Source organism: Xiphophorus maculatus, chromosome 22 (genome assembly GCF_002775205.1).
Source record: "Xiphophorus maculatus strain JP 163 A chromosome 22, X_maculatus-5.0-male, whole genome shotgun sequence".
Classification (NCBI taxonomy): domain Eukaryota; kingdom Metazoa; phylum Chordata; class Actinopteri; order Cyprinodontiformes; family Poeciliidae; genus Xiphophorus; species Xiphophorus maculatus.
The window spans coordinates 28,962,698-28,983,837 of NC_036464.1; the positions used below are offsets into that span (position 1 = coordinate 28,962,698).

At 38.0% G+C, this 21,140-nt stretch overlaps 1 protein-coding gene across 6 annotated transcripts in view; it reads left to right on the forward strand.

The window, feature by feature from the left end:
• The first annotated feature begins 2,003 nt into the window (after positions 1 to 2,003).
• vps8 (VPS8, CORVET complex subunit) overlaps positions 2,004 to 21,140 on the forward strand; it is a 33,933-nt gene continuing 14,796 nt past the window's right edge. For 2 of the 6 annotated variants that reach the window (XM_023327611.1, XM_023327613.1), the window contains exons 1-28: positions 2,004 to 2,128; positions 3,141 to 3,209; positions 3,757 to 3,887; positions 5,033 to 5,129; positions 5,237 to 5,269; positions 5,475 to 5,529; positions 7,921 to 7,926; positions 8,214 to 8,338; positions 8,726 to 8,812; positions 9,633 to 9,700; positions 10,783 to 10,936; positions 11,817 to 11,876; positions 12,101 to 12,208; positions 12,417 to 12,497; positions 13,260 to 13,430; positions 14,642 to 14,716; positions 15,226 to 15,261; positions 15,666 to 15,756; positions 15,866 to 15,912; positions 15,993 to 16,082; positions 17,122 to 17,168; positions 18,340 to 18,562; positions 18,667 to 18,756; positions 19,024 to 19,075; positions 19,344 to 19,386; positions 20,147 to 20,219; positions 20,509 to 20,628; positions 20,999 to 21,058. In XM_023327611.1, the coding sequence (XP_023183379.1) occupies positions 2,057 to 2,128; positions 3,141 to 3,209; positions 3,757 to 3,887; positions 5,033 to 5,129; positions 5,237 to 5,269; positions 5,475 to 5,529; positions 7,921 to 7,926; positions 8,214 to 8,338; positions 8,726 to 8,812; positions 9,633 to 9,700; positions 10,783 to 10,936; positions 11,817 to 11,876; positions 12,101 to 12,208; positions 12,417 to 12,497; positions 13,260 to 13,430; positions 14,642 to 14,716; positions 15,226 to 15,261; positions 15,666 to 15,756; positions 15,866 to 15,912; positions 15,993 to 16,082; positions 17,122 to 17,168; positions 18,340 to 18,562; positions 18,667 to 18,756; positions 19,024 to 19,075; positions 19,344 to 19,386; positions 20,147 to 20,219; positions 20,509 to 20,628; positions 20,999 to 21,058 (2,364 nt within the window). In that variant the 5' untranslated portion in view covers positions 2,004 to 2,056. The remainder of the gene's footprint in view (positions 2,129 to 3,140; positions 3,210 to 3,756; positions 3,888 to 5,032; positions 5,130 to 5,236; positions 5,270 to 5,474; positions 5,530 to 7,920; positions 7,927 to 8,213; positions 8,339 to 8,725; positions 8,813 to 9,632; positions 9,701 to 10,782; positions 10,937 to 11,816; positions 11,877 to 12,100; positions 12,209 to 12,416; positions 12,498 to 13,259; positions 13,431 to 14,641; positions 14,717 to 15,225; positions 15,262 to 15,665; positions 15,757 to 15,865; positions 15,913 to 15,992; positions 16,083 to 17,121; positions 17,169 to 18,339; positions 18,563 to 18,666; positions 18,757 to 19,023; positions 19,076 to 19,343; positions 19,387 to 20,146; positions 20,220 to 20,508; positions 20,629 to 20,998; positions 21,059 to 21,140) is intronic. The other 4 variants (XM_023327614.1, XM_023327615.1, XM_023327612.1 and 1 more) reach the window with 3 other exon arrangements.

Sequence of the window (21,140 nt, forward strand, 5' to 3'; positions counted from 1 at the left end):
GGCGTCCTTGTCTCCTTTCCTCGCCCCCTCCGGTCCCACTTTTCTTTCTTCCTAACATTCCCAGAGAGTTAAAATTCAACCTTAGTTTTTAATAACTAGTTGCTTGAACGTAGATACAGATGCACAAGAACTACACATTAATATGTTATATTGCAGAAATCCAACTCTTTATATGACTGTAGACTTATGGAATAAGTCTAGTATTCAATAAATTGGAAGTCCCGTTGACTCTCGTTCTCCAGATTAAAAAGACCTTCTGAAAATAACCTTAATCAGTTATTAACCCCCCCCCCCCTTTATTTATTTATTTATTTATTTATTTATTTATTTATTTATTTATTTATTCCTGAAATGAATCGACTTTTCAACAATATTCTGATTTATTGAATGTGTCTGTAATCTTTTTTTTTAGAAATTTGTGGCAAAGGATGTGACAAGAATCACACATTCTCTCACTTAGAGATTTATTTATTTTTGCCTTGTTTTTTTTATTATTATTATTTATTTCAAATGAACAAATGCAGTAATAGCTGCTTCATGCTACAAAGTACAGGGTTTTAGTCAAGGTGTATGTGCAGCCAGCTGTCCCAGGCTGGAATCATTAATTCCTCTAATCTACATGCTTTTGCTCTATGGGAGCCAGAGAAGATAAAATTATTGTAGGCTTGGTGCCTGTTTGCTGGCTAGTTTTTTTTTTTTTTTCTTAATTTGAGCTTAACTTTGTGATTCAGTCAATACTTGCGTTTTGGAGTTGTGGACTCCTTCATAAGACATAGGTTCTGTTTGGTTGAAATCTCCTGTTTGCTGTATCTTTAATGTTTCCTGAAGTTTTGTTCCTTTAACTGATCTCTTGCTTCTCATTGGTTTCCCTCTCAGCTATATAGTTAATCAGCCTGTTTCACATCCAGTAATCACTCTTCCGAGTACTGATGCGCTCCAGTTTCATTTAGTCGGTGTCAGATTATCTTGCTACTCATGGCAACTCTGTTGTTGTCGCATCAACCTTCCAGAACACTCAGGTCTTCTGGTTTTGGTCTACTCAGCACCGCCAGAACCAGAACCAAACATAGAGACGCACCTTTCAGTTTTTATGCGCCACAAATCTGGAACACACTTCCAGAAAACTGCAAAACAGCCAAAACCTTGAGTACTTTTTAAATTGAGGCTAAAACCCACCACCATAGATGCCTCTGATTAGTAGTACGGCACACTGATCAATATATTTAATGTGCATATGTTTGATAATGAAGGTATTTGATAAAAAAATGTTTATTGATGTTTCATAACTGGACACTGTTATGTTTTTAGGAGGTAAAGCACTTTGAACTGCCTTGTTGCTGAAATGTACTTGACTAGACAAATTAGCAGTTCTTGTTAAAGTTTCATATATTTTATTAAAATAATTGATTTGGGTTGTTTTTTCTTTCGCCTAATTTTGTAATTATTTTATGTATATTAATTGTTGTCATTTTGGCCTTTAAGATACCAAAATTTCCACATGGCTCAAAGTTTTGATTCATCTGATGATGTAATTTTTAAATATTAAATGATTAATGTGCTGATCAGTTCCTCAGTACTTGAGTCGCCTTTTTAGCAAACAGTTTTTACTTTTTTTTTTTTTTTTGAAAGATTACTTTTTACTTTTACTTGAGTAACTTAATGTTGAAGCAGTGCTAGTTCTGGGTAGTCTACCCACCTCTACTTTTGCCACACCATGGCATAGACCCTGAGCCTCTTCGACACTGACTTTCTGTCTGGAACTGAAAGAGAGAATATATTAAGACGTTTTGCAGGACATGAAAGTGGAGCATAACTTTAAAGAATCTTCTCTATTCATGAAATGGAAAAATGTTCTGGTTCGCTATCCCAAAAGAAGACTGATTTTTACTTCCGGAAAAGTGTCACACTGACCAATCCACTAGGTGGCGGTAATGTACCAGTAAATGAGTTTGTCATGCGCGCACTCCGAACAGAACCAACAGAATCCTGTGCCGTAGAAGAAGAAGATGCTTGCAGAGGACTTCCTGGATGCTCGTCTGTGAATGTAAACAGAGAAATGTCGCAGTCTCCAGACAGCAGGAGCCTTTTATCCGCTTCTTCCCAGCTCAACCTGATGGAAGTAGAGTCGGTGAGGGAACTTCTTCCTGTCGCTTTAATTGGGAACACAAAACCCGAAGAATGCCATTTATCTCTACATGGTGTTTGGTAGAAGAGAATCAAAGAATAAACCGGTCTTGTGTTTGTTTTTATTGACTTTATATATTGATTATATTGAACAGTCCTAGAAACTGAACCACTATGCAGTCCAGCCATGTGGAATATATAATAATATTAAAGTAATATTGAAGCTCCGTTGCTTCAGTGAGTGAGTGGAACAAATATTTCCTTCTTTCGTCTGTCATTCTTTCCCACTTTGGACTCTTAGATCCATAAACTGCTTACTGAAGGAAAAAATTAGCACAAAATCAGGGACCTAAGAGATTTTATGGCCCAGTTTGGATAGAATTAGGTCCAAACAAACCAGAAGCACAAATAATGCAAATAATTTGACTTGCAAGGAGTTGGGATGAGACGCCACATACAGAATTCGGTGGTGTTAGAACAAACTAATACCACATACCCTGAACACACCATCCCCATGGTGGTGGCAGCGTCATGCTGTGGGACAGGGTGTGGATGTAGCTAGATCTAGAACAGTCCTGGAGGAAAACCTGTTAAAAATTGAATCTGGCCTGAGACTGTAGAGGTTCAGCTTCCAGCGGGAGGGCCGCCCTGAACAAGCCAGAGATATTATGGGACGTTTTGGATCAAAGCATGTTCATGTGCTAGCATGGCCAAGTCAAAGTATAGACCTAAATTCTATGGAAAACCTGGAACCTACTGCTCACAGACCCATTTTCTTATTTATAGAAACATGTGTTGTTTCTCCTTCCACTCAACATTCTGACTGTGTCTGTCATTCACACAAACTCCCCAATAGAATACATACCCTGTAACATGAGGAACTGTGGGAGAGTTCAAAACGTCCATCTTTCATATCAGATACTTCAATATATTTCTATGTTGTATGTTCTTTACAGCAGAAAAACTTTTTCCTGATCCCCTATTTTTGTTTTTGTATGTTGAATATCTTTTCATAGATTGACGATAAGGAGTTTGACATTCCCCAAGTGGACACCCCCCCCACACTGGAGAGCATCCTGAGTCAGGTCAGCTACAAATCTTTCCTTTGTCTGCTTTCAGTCACATTTAAAGGGACAGTATTATGTGAAATCGACTTTTTTTTAGCTTTACATCATGTTATAATATTACTCCCTCATCAAAAACATTGCCGTGATTTTTTCATGCATGTCTAAGAAATCCTTTAGTCTCTGTGGCAACGACTGAGCTGTGTAAAATGCCTGGTTGGACCTAGCTCCGCCTTCAATATGCAGCTCCACCTCTGAGCTGCAGTTTCCAAGCTTTGGAGATTATGCCTCCCAGAGCAGCCCTTCCCCGCAACTCCCCCACTCTGCTCCTACAGACTAACCTGCAACATTTAGCAAACATCAGTTTTTTTTAGCTTATTATTCAAGGTACTTCTCAGTGCACTGCTGGTAAAAACACGCTGTTAAAGGGTTAATAGCGGAGCCATGCTGTGTGAGTTCTCACACCAAGGCACCAGCTTTGGGAACTCGTGTGTTTCTGAGTTAAGGTCAGATGTGCACTTGTTGAATTTGAGCTTTTCTGTGTGTGACATGGGTTTGTGTGCTACAGATGGAGGAGGAGGAGGACCCTTTTGTTCTGGAGGACACCTGCCTTTTAAACACGGACAACATGGACGCTCAGTCCTATGACACGTCCTCCTTGGCCAGCTCTGACAGCGGAGACCCGGCACACCTCAAACGGCAAGAACACACACACTTTGAAACCTTTGAAAACCTTCTACCACCTGTGGTGAACATAAGTATCGAAGCCACTTTCAGATATGGTATATTTAAGGTTGTTATCAGAATTACTGGGATGATTCCATTCAGTAGAATAGATTGCTTAGCACATAGGTAAGTAATTGCGTCTTGTTGATTGGATAATCTAAGTTAGATATTTGATTCAATAGAAATAATGATGATTTAATGAAAACTTGGAAAGTTATGGCATCATTCAAATATTTTTAAACTGAATGTTAAAAACTATTTAATAAACAGGCAAAGTTGTTGAAGTTATATAGTGTAATTGCAAATATATGGATATTAATAAAGACATTTCCCAGGGGTTAGTTTTGGCATGTAAATGTATTTATTTAATACATAAATGATAAATAATAAGTTAATAATATAAAATTGAAAGTTTATTTTCAGTAATTAAAAAAAATCCATACACAAGTCAAAATGAAAGAAAGAAAATACACAATATTGAAAAGAAATAAAACTGGTACAGAAATAGATAAAGTCTAAATTCCTAAGAATAGCAAGAACACAATTTGTGGACCAAAAAAAGCAGAGGTAGAAGCAGAAACGTTCTATACCTTCCCTTTGGTATACATAAGTCATCATCAAAAAACAAAAACAAAGCAGCAGAATCGTTTCTGTATGTTTTTTAAAACATATAATGGAATTCAGTAGACAAACTCAAACAAGAAAACAATCAAATCTTATAGTGTTTGTTTTGTAAATTATTTGTTAATTTAATTTTGAACCACTGGACATCAGCCACATTGCAGATGAAGCCCATTTACAGACTATTATGAATAAACTGAAGTTGTTGCTCGATAAAATAAGATTATGATTAAATAAAGATACTTGGAGTTAGAATCAGTTACATTGCAGATAAAAGACTTAAAAACACACACACATTAAAATGATTCATTGGAGAGGCACTGCAGTGCTTAGTAAAGCCAAGCAGTTAATAAATTATAAATGACTTAAAGATGTCCAGAGAAGCAACCTTTTCCATTCATGTTGATGTTTCCAGCCTCAGAGTTCTGCAGGTATAAGTTTATTTATATTTTTCCTCCGTGTCCGTTTGTTCTGTGTGACGACGTGACCGACTGTAGGAAGAGAAGGACTCTGGATCAGAACGCAGCAGTTCACGGCTCGGTCCTTCGCCTCAGCCTGCTGAAGGGCATCTCCGCTCAGATAGTTGCTGCTGCTGTAAGGAACAGTGTTGCACTCATCCAGAGTTATTAATTTAACACACCACCACGACTGATTTCTGGTATTCCTTTGGCCATGACAAGAACATTTGTATCTCTCAATAGGACAAAGTGGATGCTGGGCTGCCCACTGCAATAGTAAGTATCAATTGATTGGTTTGTATTGCAACAGATGCTGCTCATTTACAGAAGAACATACTGAAGTTCAGAGTGCTCAGATGTGTTCAATTATTTGCAGAAGAATTTGATATTTCAATCAAATTTTTTATATTTATTGACCATCTGTTGTCGTCAGTGCGTCTGATTTGTACTGAAATCTGTGTATTTGTTGACCCTTGCTCAGGCCATGTCTGGTGTTATTGCCGTAGGAACATCTCATGGTCTTGCCCTGGTGTTTGGTGAGTTAATGTGTTAACCCTTCATAGTTTGCTTCAAATGACATTAAGGGATGTTGATCTGTAAATAATTTATAACTCCGTTTCAGGCGTACAAATAAAGATCAGACATGGGTGTTTCCACTTTTATTGGAACCAGATGTATTCTTTATTTTGTGGCTTCTTATTTGCACTCTTTTCGCTCGTAACAGAATTATCTCGGTTCTAAAATGTCCAACTTTATTATAATACTGACAAAAAAACTTACTGCTTAATAAGAGTATGAAGGGTTGGGCCAGTGGACCTTAACATCCCTATTAGAGTGTTTATTCTGACTATATTTTATAAGACTCATTCTTCCCACCCATGATCAGAAAAGCTAAAGGTGGAATGTGAAACTTGAGAAAACTCCAAGTTGACGTTAGAGAGCAATGTGTTGTAATTCCAGAACCAGATGTCAATTACATAACATAAATTTCCATGTGAAGATATATATTTGTACTCAGAGTATTGCTATATGATCAACTAAACCAACACTTCCTCTTAATCTTTGGCTTTCTCTTACCTTTATTGCTCAAATTTATATCCAATTGTACTAAAAACCTAAGCTTTAGCTGTTAACCAGACATTATAAATGTACTTAGAGATTATAAATTTGAACATTTATAAGTGTAAATTTAGCCATGATGCTAATTAGAGCCACCAGGAACTTGACGAGTCTACAAACTGTTCAATCTCAGGTTGTTTGTTATTTGGTTGATTATGTTAATGCTCAACCAAGACTTTAAAAATGACTCAAAAAATGTTTCTAAACAACCATTGCTTTTTCATCATACAGCATTTCAAATACAGCTAAACACTGCAAAGTTTCTTAGCTGCATAGTTCCATGCTTTATGGAGTTCTAGCCCATTTGTTGTAATATGAAATGAGTGTTAGAAATTGAATCTCAACGTGTATTTTTGAACAACCAGTGGTTTTCATCTTGAAGTTTCCAATACAGTTAAATACAGAAAGTTTCCTTTACTCTTCTTTCCCAGAAGCTTTTATTCCCTGTTTCACAGTACAAAAAATATTGTATTTTTTGTGCTGTAGGCATGTACTAATAAAATGAATTATTTATTCATCAATATTTATTTGTTATTTGTTGTAATCTAAAGTAATATTTTGATTCAAAGTTGGATTCACAGTTGTACCTAAAGTCTATATACACTAGTGTCACTCTCCATTCCTAAGCGTATCTAAAAAGCTTCATACCCAAAATTAGAGATAACTAAGAATGTTTGTCACATGTTGTCTGTTCTAATATGTCAGTTATTACAAGACTAAATGCATATTTTTTTTTATTGCACAACGCAGCTCAGAGTTAAGACTATTCACTGAATTTCTCTGCAAATTTCAATGTGGTTCAGTATAGTGCACACTTTGACCACTAGGTTGGTGTCAAAGCACTTCTAATAGCGACCTTAGTGTTAGAGGAAGATGGCATTCATACTCCCCTTCGTTTGTAGTGTTAGTGAAAGCAAATCAGAATCTGATTGGCAGAATCACCAGCCCTGTGATTTGATCGTACACATGGTTGATGTAGTGACTCCAGATTATAGCCCATGTCATTATCTTTAGTAGGAGCATTTGTTTTATAAAACTGTAGGAAGCATTGACTGTTGGACATATTAACTATATATATTGTACCATAATATTATTTTAGATACCACTTCTACAGTGACTAAATATGCAATTTTAGTACTGTGCTGAAATTACTGTAATAAAATGCTCTTTTGTACACATATTCTGTTTCTTTTGTTGACAAATTAGTCAAGATAAGACATTTAAAGGTTTCAGTAAAGAGTGTGAAATTTACTGTAAAATAGGCCTGCTTTCACAGATCGCACCATGGCTAATGGTGAGTTAGACAGTAAAAAAAATTTTTACGTCAATAATCAAATAGAAAAAAATGTGGGTGTTCAAGTTTCAGTCATATTTTCACCATGTCATTCCTACATTTAGAAATGTCCCCAAGTAAATATTTCATACACCAACTAAATATTTAGTTCCCAAATAAATATTTACTTTATCTAACTCAATATTTAGCCCTAAATTAAATACAAAATACTTTGTTAGCAAGATATTTACTTAAACATTTGAACATTGAGGACTAAATATTTAGCTTCCTGACTAAATATTTAGCTTGTGAATTAAATATCCAGTTTGTAACACCAACATTTATACATGTATGAGTGACATGATGAAAATTGACATCTTTTTCTGTGTCAGCCTAATTAAACCAAATTATTGCTGTAAATTTTTTTACTATGTAACTTTACAAAAGGCACCAGATAAAGAGCTACAGTCGTAGTGATTGAGTTGATGCTGACTAATGTTTCTTTATCCTGCTGACATAATGACGGCCTGAGCAGGAAAAGGTACGGCCATGCCTGTTTGATGATCATGCTTATTGCGGTTTGTTTTTCTGCCTGCTGGAAGCATCCTGTCCCATAATGCCTTTGGTTTGTTCACATTAGCTTGATGCATGCATCTCTTGTTTCCCACTTGGAGCTTTATTTTTTTTCTGTTCCTCCCTCTGTGCCCATGTCATTTGGTGTTACTGGGCTGTTTAATGCTGCTCCTGGGTGAAACATGTATTTACGATGGCATGCTAAACGTTTTTCGGGTTAAAGCCAGTAAACATTTCCTTAACCTCCTTCCTCAGACACCAACCAGGCTCTGCGGCTCTGTTTGGGCAGCAAGACAACCGGAGCGGAGTTCGGCGCCGTCTCGGCTCTTAGCATCAACCATGACTGCTCACGTGTGCTGTGTGGCTTTGCCAAGGGTCAGGTAGTTAAACATTTGTGGCTTCTTGAAGGGAAATCAGTTTATATGCAGTCTGATCTCTGTCCAGATTCAATTTACAATGGAGAACAACAACAGAGGGAGGCTTAGTTTTAAGAAGAAATGACAACATTCTGTAGCCTTGGTGGAGTGGAAAAGAAATTAGATTCAGCAAAGCAAAGGAAGAAATTGAACAGAACCCAATTTAATATAGTTGTGCAGAAGTTTCCCAAAAAGTTTTTGGAGTTGGACCGGCTGTTATCCAGTTCACTCTCATCATGTTCATGCTGAAGCTCACTGAATCCAGTTCATTCCAGATCTGGTCAGCTGAGTACAGATGGTTTCATAGAACTGTTCCTGGTTCTTTATATCCTAACTGTTGTTCATGGTCAGATTACAATGTGGGATCTCGCCAACGGAAAGCTTCTGAGGACCATCACTGATGCCCATCCTCCAGGGACGGCCATACTGCATGTGAAGGTGAGAGCCGCTCAGCAGAACGCTCTGAATGACTACAGGTTGAAGTTTGAAGAAAAAACTTCCTCTGATTGGTTCCCTCCATGCACCATGCAGATGAGCTCAATTATACAGTAAATGTGGGAGTTCCATTTCATTAATAATTTCTTTATTACTAAAAAGTCCAGATATGTGGATTTTGTTGAAGATTTATCAACTACCCTGATGTAGAGCTGGGCAATTAATCAACTTTATGGATTCATCAAACTTTTGGTTTTCGAAGATTTCCTTTTTGGAAAATCTGGATTTCTTTCACCAATGCCCTCCTTGGGTCTCCATAGTTCAGAGTGATGTCAGCATGCCCGGGGCGGCCATCTTGTTTGACAAACATTCGTGTTTTACAGTTTCTATTCATTTGGATTTTAAATTCAGATCAACTCTACGACAAAGTATTACAGCCAGGCTAAGATGTTTTTTCTAAATTATGAGAATAAAGTCATAATACTACAAGAAAATAGTCGAATAGCAATAGAGTCCAAATAATACATGAATAAAGTCATTATGTAACCAGAATAAAGTCGGAATTTTATGAGAACTCCCAGCAAATAATAACAAAAAAGCTTAAATGAGGAATGTTAAGCATCTTGTGAAGTTACACTTTGGTATAAGTCTTACAGATAATACTCAATATGAAACGAGAGCATGAGGATTGTTGAAGGAGGCGAGTCAGACTAAATGTTTTGGGGATAAATGTGATGATTGTTTCTCAGACACACAGTGACCATATGGATCTATACCTGGATGATCGTCAGCTAACTTCTACCTCTTCCGCCCCCTTCTTTAGTTTACAGATGACCCAACTCTGGCCGTGTGCAACGACAGCGGAGGGTCTGTGTTTGAGCTGACCTTCAGGTAAAGGAAGGAAATAGTTTCTGTCCAGAAAAACCCACAGTTTGTAGAGAGGCTTCTCACATTTTCCGTCAACCTTTTTGAAACGGTGTATGATGAACAAAACTGCATAAAAAAGAGAATATTTCAAACAGCGCTCTAATGAAATGTTTGTTAAAGTGGAACCTTTTTGGCCCAGTGGGATTAAAATACCAAACAGGAGTGTTTTGGGAGAAGCCCAGTCTGCTGTAATGTATGTGTTTGATTCCTGCTGCTTAGGAATGGATGATATACACTTGAAGTGTTTTCACAATATTTTATTTTTTTAAGAATAAAAGTGACTATAAGAACTATTTATTACTTCTTTTTGCTGTAGAAACATGTTTCTACAGCAAGCACATAACAAAGTGTGATTTGTAACACTAAACTGCTCATGCTAACTGCATCAATCATATTTATTGACATTTATTCATCGTGGGCCTGTTGAAATGAGCAATAAATCAATTAATTGCCTGATAAATTATAACGAGCTCAATAATTTCCACTTGCATGATTTATTTTTTTCTCTCTCTTTCTACCAAAAACCAAATGACAAACGTCTTCAGTCGGCTGCTTTGGTCTCAATTAATCCCTTGTTTTGAAGGACAATTTTGTTTACAGAGATTTTATAATTAATTTAATTTATTGTTTCTTTTATTTAGTTTTTGTATTTTAAATATTTAAAATGTCCTCCAGTTCCATTGTTAAATTTTCATTAGAATTTAAAGTTTGTTGATCTTTGAATGTGTACTTGCACTATTATGCCATTACCATTATATTATTGAAAATAATCTCAAAACGACATTATTGTTTATAGCAATAACTTCTGGGAAAATTTATTGTCCAGTAAAATGAGTTATCATGACAGGTCTCATTGATGCTCTCAATGAAAAAATGGTGGAAAAAATAAAATAGTAAAAGTAACAATGAGGGGGGGTTAAACATAATTAATTTAAATTTATTGTGACAGTGATAAATCAAAATTTTTTATCATTCTAGTAAATTTGTCACAATAATTGATAAATGATATGATAAATGACCAGAAATACTGTTGCTTTTTCTTCCAGGAGGGTGATGGGGATGCGCTCATGCGACTCACGGTGTCTCTTCAGCGGCTCTAAAGGAGAGGTGTGCTGTATAGAACCGCTGCGGACTCCTCCAGACTTCAGAGACCACCCCATCACATGCTACTCTCTCCTAGCTATGGCTTCCCTAACCAAGGTATGGACTCCCAGTGATTCCATTGCACAGAAAGAAACAGATCCACAGCAGGCCAGAAGCCAGGAGAAAAACGCCGCCGTTAACGACTGCAGAGATGCTTCATGCATCATAGACCATTGGTCCAGACCCAGATGAGATTATCTCCTGACCCCGATGGGTCATTATGGTTGGAGTTAAGGGGGTTTTTAACCCCTGATTGTTTTCATCTTTATGGTTAAAAACATCAAGATGAAATTATCTCCCTCTTCTGAGAGAAGGCAGACTTTCTGTTGATCCAGGAAGTAGCTACTGTCTGTGTATCCATCACGCTTTGATTGAGGATATTTGAGCTGTAGGAAAACCACAATCAGAGAAAATATGTAGATTTAATATCAAAGACACAGTTATAAAACAGTTATTCTCTGGTTTTTCATTGTCTTTTCTCTGGTTGTTTAGAAGAAGTTGCTTCAGTTGAAGCAATCTGAGAGATGATCAGTCTTTGTGTGTGTGTGTGTGTGTGTGTGTGTTGTTGTTTAGCTATTCTTCTTTACATACCATATTTACATACCTTTTGAAAACCAGTAGACCTTATGGGAACCAAAGCCTGGTCCTATTACTGTTAAACTCATTATTTAAGGTGAGGGGTTAGGTTTAGAGGTAAGGTGTGAATTAAGTTTTGGTTAAGGGGTTAGGAATAGACTTGTAATGGTTAGAGGTCAGGTCTAGAACTGAGGTGTAAATTGAGTTGATACTGGTTAGATTTAGAATTACATTCAGGGTTAGGCTATAGAAATTAATAAAAAAATGAATGGAAGTCAAATCAAAGTACCTATGAAGCCAGAAATACACATGTGTATGTTGGAACTACTGATGTTTTTACTTTTTGATTTCTTCCAATCAGATTCTGATCATTGGACTCAAGCCCAGCCTGAATGTGTGGATGACTCTTCCCTACACTAAGGTCTGATCCTCTAATCTACTGCTAGTCTCTTAGCATGGAATCATCTCTCCTTTTTCTTCAGTGTTTTAGATCAGACTTAACCTGAGTACATTACCTGTCACTATGTGAATTACTCCTCCACCCAGAGTGTCAATTTTAGCTACTGGGAGGGAATTCTAGTTCTAATTCTGCAACTTGAACATTAAAAGTTTTTGTGTTCTGTTTTTGACGTCGTCTCTCCTCAGTCTGACCCCAGCAGCGTGCCCCAGCTGGCCTGGCAGTTTGTTCCTGTCCAGAAGACGGTCAACCCCATGCTGGCCTTTTGTAAAGGAGACTCAGTCCACTTCCTGCTGGTATCTGCTCAGCTCCATCCCTCTCCATCATCTGACTCTAATCTCAATTTACTGTCCCAGTTAGATTATTGGATAAGATTTGCCAGTAAACCTTCAGTACCCAGATACATCTTTTAGTCCTAGTCCAAGTATCTTCCATAAGCCAACCATTGTCTGAGCTGCTCTCTTTCGGTGGTCTCTGTTTGTTAAACTGGTCTGATTTATCCAGGTGAAGAAGGAGGAGACGGGCACCATCCATGTGATCAAGCAGAGGCAGCTGCAGCTGAGCTGTGACATCATCAGCCTGAACGTAAGCTCTGACCTCAGCTCAGCCAAAAAACCCAGGAGCAGAAAAGACGAGCGCTGTTCTGGATCAGGGTGTTAAACTGGTTTTCATGTTGGGCCACATTAAGACCACCGATGCTCTCAGAATGTATTGATAAAATCGATAAACTGTTAAAACTCTCTCCCCATTTGAACTAATATTTAACCGTTTTTCACATCGATCAGTCTCTCCAGGATTTCACATTGCTTTGGTGATTTTGTGGTGCTAATTTAGGAATATTAGCTAGAAATGTTGCAATTTTTGCACTTACGTGCGACTTTAAATGTGACTTTTTGTTGCTTGTGATAATCGATCACAGATTATGGGTTGAGGGCCTTACCTATGGGTTCAGGTAAGGCCCAGGCAGCAGCATAGAAGTGAAAAATACTGCCACCTGCAGGTGGGAGTTAGCATCACTTCAACCTGATGTTTCTACCATCTTTTGCAGAAAATTCGCAATAAACTGACAATTATTCCGTAGCTCGAAAAAATTCGGTGATCTGTTAATTTTACATGAATCGTGGAATGGTAAAAAAAACTGGAGGGACTGATGTATTTTGGCAGTATACGGATAAAAACTGCCTTGATTTGAATAATAAAATAATATTCAACTGCTTCTTTGAAGGTTCTTTTTGTGCGTCCCTAAATACGAGCAAAGTGCTTCATTTTTAATGTTGGCTGAACAACATGTGGCGCCAGCAGGGAAAACATGATAGGTTCTGTGTGCTGCTGTTGCTGTGTCTGCAGTGGATCAACAGCTGCAGCCTGGTGCTGCTGGACAGCCATGAGAAGCTTCACGTGGTGGACCGGCCCACTCAGGACGTCCTGGAGACGCTGGACCTGGAGCAGGTGCAGCTGGTCTACAACAGTCGGCACTTCAAGTCCCTGGCAACCGGAGGGAACGTCTCCCAGGCTCTGGTGAGACAGACACCCGTTGCCATGGAAATGTCTGTAAAGGGAACGGGCTTTTATAATTTTTCTACTCATAATCAGTATGGTAAAACCTTTAAGATTTTGTTTTTACTCCTTAGTCAGCCATTAAAGAGTTAAATTCAGATTTCCATACGTTGTTTTGTGTAAATGACATCCACAGCTTCACTTCTGGTTCTCCTTGATCGTTTTGATCATAGAGGAACTGACAGAAAGCCCACAAATCAATACGCACTCATTCAAAAACTCGCATTTGGCCAGATTCCTATATTTGGGTTTTAGCCGTATTGTGGCTAAAACCCACTGAATGTGGATCAGGAACCAAACCAAACTTTGACGATTCGTTTTTTTTTATTTTTGTGATTGCAGAAATAAAATGTCTTAAGGAAGTGGAGTCAAACTCAGTTTTGTTTTGTGCCACATCATGTGATTTATTTATTTTGTTTTGCTTTGAAAGTCACTAATTTTGTGGTACTAGTTTAGAAATATTTGCAAGGAACCTTGCAACATTTGCACTTATGTATGACATTAATTACAACTTTTTGTTATGGATGTAAACTTGACAATAAATAAGGAGTGAGGCAGCAGTGGTGTAAAAGTAAGAAATACTGCCACCTGCAGGTGGGAGTTAGCATTACTTATGCTCGATGTTTTTGACTATTTCTGTGGAAAATTTTCAAGAAATGTAGAATTATTCAATGGTGCAAAAAAAATAAAATGCGGGCATTTGTTGATTTTGTGTGAATTTTTGCAATCCTGGACTTACCAAAAACTGGTAGGACTGATTTATGTAATTTGGCATCTGGGGGTTAGAGGGCCACATATAGGGCTATGGAAGGGCCAGATTTGGCCCCCGGGCCTTGAGTTTGACTCATGTGATTTAAAGAATCCAGAACAATGCCATGTGTTAGAGTTTGATTTGGTTCCAGGTGTGTTAAAAAGTCTGAAGTTAACTACAACATGCTTAATATTCCAAAATTCAAAATATGCTGGAAATATTTGATATTGCTGCGTGAAAGTTAACAATTCTGAATTGACGAATCCTGCTTAGCTACTAATTGCTAAAATGAGTAGCTAAGCTGTGCCGGTCAGTTTGACGGGGATTTATTAAACATGTGGTCATCCTAAGACACCAGCTGAGCCAATCAGATCTGCTGTTCATGTGTTTAGATTGTTAAATCTGTGTGTTTGTGTTTTAGGCGCTGGTTGGAGAAAAGGCCTGCTACCAGTCACTATCAAGCTATGCAGGACAGATCGTCTGCCTGGGCACCAAGGTAGCTGTTAGCTTTAGTCTGTGTCTGTTCATCCATCACTGAACAAAACTCAGTTTAATACAGAACAAAACAAAAACATTGGACCAGACATTGTCTGCGTTATTTTAATGTCTGCTAAAATAACGCAAACGTTATTTTACTTCTGCGTTATTTTAGCAGACGTAAAATAACGCTCAGTAATCACATTTTGCTTCACACGCGCTCTATCTTGTGCAAAATATTTAGTCCTTTTTGTAACTTTGTCATGTTACAAACACAAACTACTGTGTTTTGTTGGAGTTGTGTGTGTATATGTGTGTTTGGTTCAGTAGTAAAAAGTCACATGGCCAAATCTAGAAATCCAGTAGAAATCTTTCAAGCAGCAGTTCTACAAACACAGGAACGTTTACTATCATTGTTACTATTTAAAAAAAATACTTTGATCATTATTAACCATATGGATGTTATTTGCACAATATTACTTGATCCTGTTGTTTAACAGTGTGTGCTTTGCTTTGCTTGTTTCGCAGTCAGCTCACATTATGTCCCTAAGGAACTGGAAAGAGGTATGCATCATGTTTCATCTTTATGAATGTGAGTGTCACATGTCTGCATAAAACCCTCAACTGTCATGGCAACAGTCAGAATGTGGCTCTAACTTTAAGGCGGGAAATAATCGATCTCAGCCAATGAGGTTATATGTGAGGATGAGCTCATCAGGGTATAACGTTGCTATGATAAAGGCAGTATTGCTGCTTGTAGGCATATGAAGATCATGTCTACAAATGATTTAATGAAGCTAAAGGTGCTCTGAATCACAGAAGTACATAAGAATGGAAGTATTAGGATGTAAATATGACACTAACTTTGGTGGAAGCATTTGAGTGTCATCCACATACAGCCTCATCTTCAGTGTTTTTTCTTGTGGGTTTCCATGGTTACCCAGATGACCCATATTCTCTGTTTCCAGCGTCTGGACTGTTTACTGAAGCAGGAGCATTTCACTGAGGCTCTGTCTCTGGCCTGGTCCTTCCATGAAGGCACCGCCAAGGCTGTGGTTGGTGGGTGTGGTCATAATTAGTGTTAATATTAACTATTTTTTAAATATGGTTTGATCACATGTTGAGAGAACAGCTGGAATTTTCTTTTCTTTCTGTGTGTTTATTTAAGGCCTGCATGGAGATTCACAGAAAAGGAAGGCGGTTATCAGTGACAAGGTGAATGTCTTACACACTTTGTAAAATCTGCTGGGTTTTTATTTTTGGATTTTCAAACTTGAAAAACCTTGTCTTTCCAGATGGTAGAGATCCTTCTCCATTTTACAGAGTACGCTGTGAAGAAATGCCCAGAACAGGGCAAGCTGCAAGTCCTGGAGCAGCATTTCCAGGTAATAGAAACACGTTGGCTTATTTGAACTTTTTATCTGTTTAACTGTGAGAATAATCAGTAAGACTGACTGACTATGGAACCTCTGATGACGACATTCACTTATGTTTTTAATCGTATTGTTTGTAAATACGATGGGTAACTTGACTGCTCAAATTACACTCACTGGTTGCCATGGTTACCCCCATTTACCTTGCTGTTTCAACATTAGCCAGTATGTTGTTAATGTACTGCAACTATTTATTGCAGCGTGATATAGTAAGTTATGCTACCAAATTGACATTAGTGATCCATTACATGAAGGTGAGTGAATGAATGACGAGAGAAAATGACCCAAACGTCAGCAGGCGGACATTACCTACTAGGAACAGTAAGAAATTTTGTTCACAATAAGATCATCAGCTCTCAATGAGATAAAAATAAGACAAACGCATCCGTGGTGAGGAAGGGCGCTGCCTGGTGTAAAACCTTAGTAGGGTTTTCCTAAAACAGTCAATTTTCATAAAAATAACGAGATTCATATTTACCGTGCAAAGGACAAATGAAACACAATCATTTCCTCCTATTTTAGTCAAATTAATGGAAAAATGAACATGTAGCTGCAGTCGTCAAGGCAGGTAGTAAACTAAGCCATGAGAAATTAAAAGTACGGCAGGCTGAACTGGAGGCTGTGTAGATGCTGCCTTAAAAATAAAACCTATGGGGGCATTCTGAGTTATTTACCGATTCCGAAAGTGTGGCTTCTAATCTTTCCAACGGTGTCAAATACATAGAAATAAAAAAAATGAATAACATTTGCCATTTGAAAGTCGCTATTCTGCAAACAAGATTAGTGAGAAAACAGGCTGTAAAGGCACTGCCTTGCCTTGCGGTGTTGATGAACACTCTATCACTTTACTTACTTGAGCTCAGCCAGTTACGCCTCTGACTGTGTCTGGCATGACCAGAAGGGATTGGTCTAAAACTTAGAATGTCAGTAGATTGATTTGATTGTTGTGAATGAAATCAATGTTCCCTGTTTATCTCTGTGCCTGGATCAGGAAGTGGTGCCAGTCCTGGTGGATTATTGCCTCCTGCTGCAGAAGGCGTGAGTACATGTGTGTGTTCATGCTGTGTCTGATTGTGTTAATGATGCTGACTTTCTGAAGGCAGGACAAAGCCTGACTATGACTAGAATCACACAGACCTTCCAACTGATTCTACTTATCAACCAAAGCTTTAACCCCAGTTTATTATTCAGAATAGTTTAAAGAGCTTTCTATCTAAGGAAACACAGCAGATTTCATTAAGTCACAAAATCTATCCAAACTAACATGGGCCTATGTGAGTTAGTAATTACTTTCTGTTTAAGGTCACTCTACAACCTTAAACAGGTTGTAGGTCCTGTTTAAGGACCTACAACCTTAAAATTGTTTGTTGACAATTTAAGTCAATTGGGATGATTTAAATACATCTCAATTGTATTTAAGTGAAGACTTTGACTAGGCTACTTCAGAACCGTCATTTAAAAACAGTCAGAGGTGATCTTCATATGCTTTGGATTATTGCCCTGTTTCATTCACTAAATGTGTTTGAGATCGAGGAAATAATATTCTTCTTCAGATTTTTTGCCAGAAAGTAGAATTCATTAAACCATCACATTACCACCACCACCATGTTTGACTGTCACTATGTGTTTTTTTTTTTTAATGCTGTGTTAGTTTTACTCCTGATTTAACAGGACACACACCTTCCAAACAGTTCCACTTGTTGAATATTTTCCCAGCAGTCTCTGGAATCATCCAGATGGGGATTTTTTTGGTAAATGTGAGACAGGCCTTTGTGGTTTTGTTGTTGTTCTTCTCAGTCTCTCTTTCTTATTGCTGAATCATGATCTTTGATTGGGCGTCAGGTGTCTTTTTTTGGAAACTGCATTTTGTACTCACTTGGGTTATTTCTGTTGGATACTTAATTTTCTCTCATGATCTGATATTTAAGTGTGACAACAAGACAAAAAAGCATAAGGCAGGTTGGTAGGTAATATTATTTCTATAGCACATTTTCAGCAACAAGGCAGTTCAAAGTGCTTGAAGTCAGTTATGTTCACAACACATTTGGTGTCAGAAAATGGGCAAAGACCAGAGCTGACACAATAAGGCAGTGCACACAATTTCTATTTTAATTTTGTGACAAAGTGTTTGGTGGTTTATTTTCCAACCTCCATGAAGTGGTCAGTGTTGGTTCTCTGACCGTTGAGAGTGAAGCTCCTTGTTTCACAGTGACCTGCTGTTCAACCAGCTGTACTCTCGGCTGGTGGAGAACATGGTTGCTAAGGGCGTCTTCCTGGAGTCACTGGAGTCGTACATCGTCGCCAATCGGCTTGGTCACATCACTACGCCTGTTATGAAGGACCTCCTGGCACATTACCATGACAACGGTATGATGGACAGCCTGGAGAGATGCATTGTTCATCTGGATGTTACCAGTCTGGACATACAACAGGTGTGTGGATGTACGATGAATCCTGTATATAGAACACAACCAGTATGAAGTATGAATGTCTGAACATGTTGTCTCTGCTTGTCTGTGTGGCTTGATGAGTACAGGTGGTCCAGGTGTGTTGGAACAACCAGCTCTATGATGCAGTGATCTATATTTTCAACCGAGGCATGAATGACTACATTACTCCAATGGAGGCAAGTTCCACACAAATGGTGTGTTTTTGTGACTGACTGTACTGGAAGTTGAGGATTATTCAGGTTCTTCAGTCATCAGATTGGTACAAAGTGCTGTTCAGCTTTCCGATGTTTCTTTTAGATAACATGTTTTTTTACTTTGTCAGCTTTTTCATCATGCATTTAATTGAGGAAATTATAGATACTTCAGTAGATCTAAGCTGCATTCTGTGTGCTCCGATATAACGGACCAAGAGCCCTCCTGAACTGTGTGCTTTATTATTTCAGAAACTCTTTTCAGTGATTGGTCCTAGAGTCAGAGAGGGGCGGAGCCTAACAGGTGATGCCAAGCACCACTACCACACAGGAGCTTTCCTTTTTGTTGTTTTCTTTTCTCTCCTTTTCCTTTCTTTTCTTTCCTATTCTCTTGTCTTTTCTGTTCTCTTCTCTTCTTTCCTTTCCTTTTCTCTTCTCTTCTTTTCTTTTCTCTTTTCTTCTCTTCCTTTCTTTTCTGTTCCGTTCTTTTCTTTTCTTCTCTGTCAGTATTTTGCCACAAAACATACAGTATTTAAATATATATATTTTAACATGTGTTTCCTTTTCTTTAGGCGATGATGTGGTGATGGGGAATAAATTACTAGTTTACATAAGGTAAATCCTCCTGATGCTGTTATTACCCTGTCAAACTGCTGTATATCAGAGGCTTAGCCTGTCTCTGTACTTACAAAAATGCATAAAATATAGTGACTACACAAACTCATATTTTTTCGATGTATTTATTGATTTTTGATGTGTTTTATTTGCTTTAACGTACGTCTGTATCACCCTCACCTGTTGTTTTGTATTTGTTCCATTGGGCCTTATTTGTGTGGTTTTACTAACTGAATAGCCTGGAAACATCAGAATAAAGCTATCTAAAGGTTCACTGGAGTCTTTTAGCTGTGGATGCACCGACCCACTTCTGAGGTTTTAGTATGGTCTGATATAACCTTTTTTTGTTATATTTAGGAATTATAAATATAATGTAAAATAAATAATAAAGCACGACAGAGCACAAAGCATAGAATTAGACTGTATAGATCTGCCCTTATGGATAGGGCACATTGTCACCGATACCCCATTTAGAAATGTTTTTTCAATATCAAATCAGTGCATCTCAGTTTTTAGCTTTGTGTTTCTTGTTAAATAAAACTGCTTGTTGAAATATAGCTCTCTGCATACTAACATCAGAATGAAATGGTGTCACAGTTCTCTGATCAGTGAACATCTGTGTGTGTGTGTGTGTGTGTGTGTGTGTGTGTGTGTGTGTGTGTGTGTGTGTGTGTGTGCGTGCGTGCGTGTGTGTGTGTGTGTGTGCGTGTGTGTGTGTGTGTGTGTGTGTGTGTGTGTGTGTGTGTGTGTGTGGATGAAGCTGCTGTCTTGCTGGAAGAGCCTATCCGATCGGAGACATCCCTGAAGATCTGGTTGTTCAGGTCAAATACCAGGTATGGTCAACCGTTCTGTACTCTGTGAGAACAGCTCATGAAATAAAGTGATGTTGATTTTTATTTTACTGGCTTTCAGAAATGTATTTAAATTGAGTGAAAGCAATCTTTTGGTCTTTTGGTACAGGAATCTGCATTTCAACAAAAACAGTGTGTTAAACTCATTTCGTTGTGCATGTTGACGTGGAATAAGTTCACTCTATGATCTTATTATGTAGCTGGAGTTATTGAAAGCAGCCGGTGTGTTTGACATTTATTTGTTTTTGTGTGTCTGTTTGTGTCTGATCAGGTGTTTGAGTTCCTGATCCGTCTCCATTCAGGCGACTCCTCACAGAAGGAGGAAGTCTTCCCGTTTATTCACACACTCCTCCACTTTGACACTCGGGAGTTCCTAAATGTTCTTGCCATGGTGAGATGCCTCTCTTGACTGTCTCTCAACTGTCATTAACAAGCTGTTAGTTATTCTGTGTTTTTATTTTTTAGGTTTTTATTCAAAGTTTGGCCGATTTCAGATTGGTTTGAGTATAGAAACGGACATAAAAATCTCCAGTTAGTTTCCAGTGAATTAATAAAGTGTTGTTTTACATCTGGACACAAATATAAAACATGTAACCGGACATATAAAACTTTATGCCAGATAACACATTTTTTAACCACAATAAGCCACAGTGGTTGAGCTAAATTACTCACCTGAAACAATGCCAGTCTGAATGTAAACTAGCTACCTGGAGCATGCAGCCAGACTAAACTCTGTATGTTTATATGTATAATTATGCAAGACAGAGGAATCTCCATCGATGAGAACGGATTTTCCCAACACACGCTCATGCTGCATTCAGGTACATCCGGGGCACTAAGTCTTTAAAATATATTCTCTGATATGGGCACAGATAGGCCTGTCGCAATAAGCAATAACTCAAT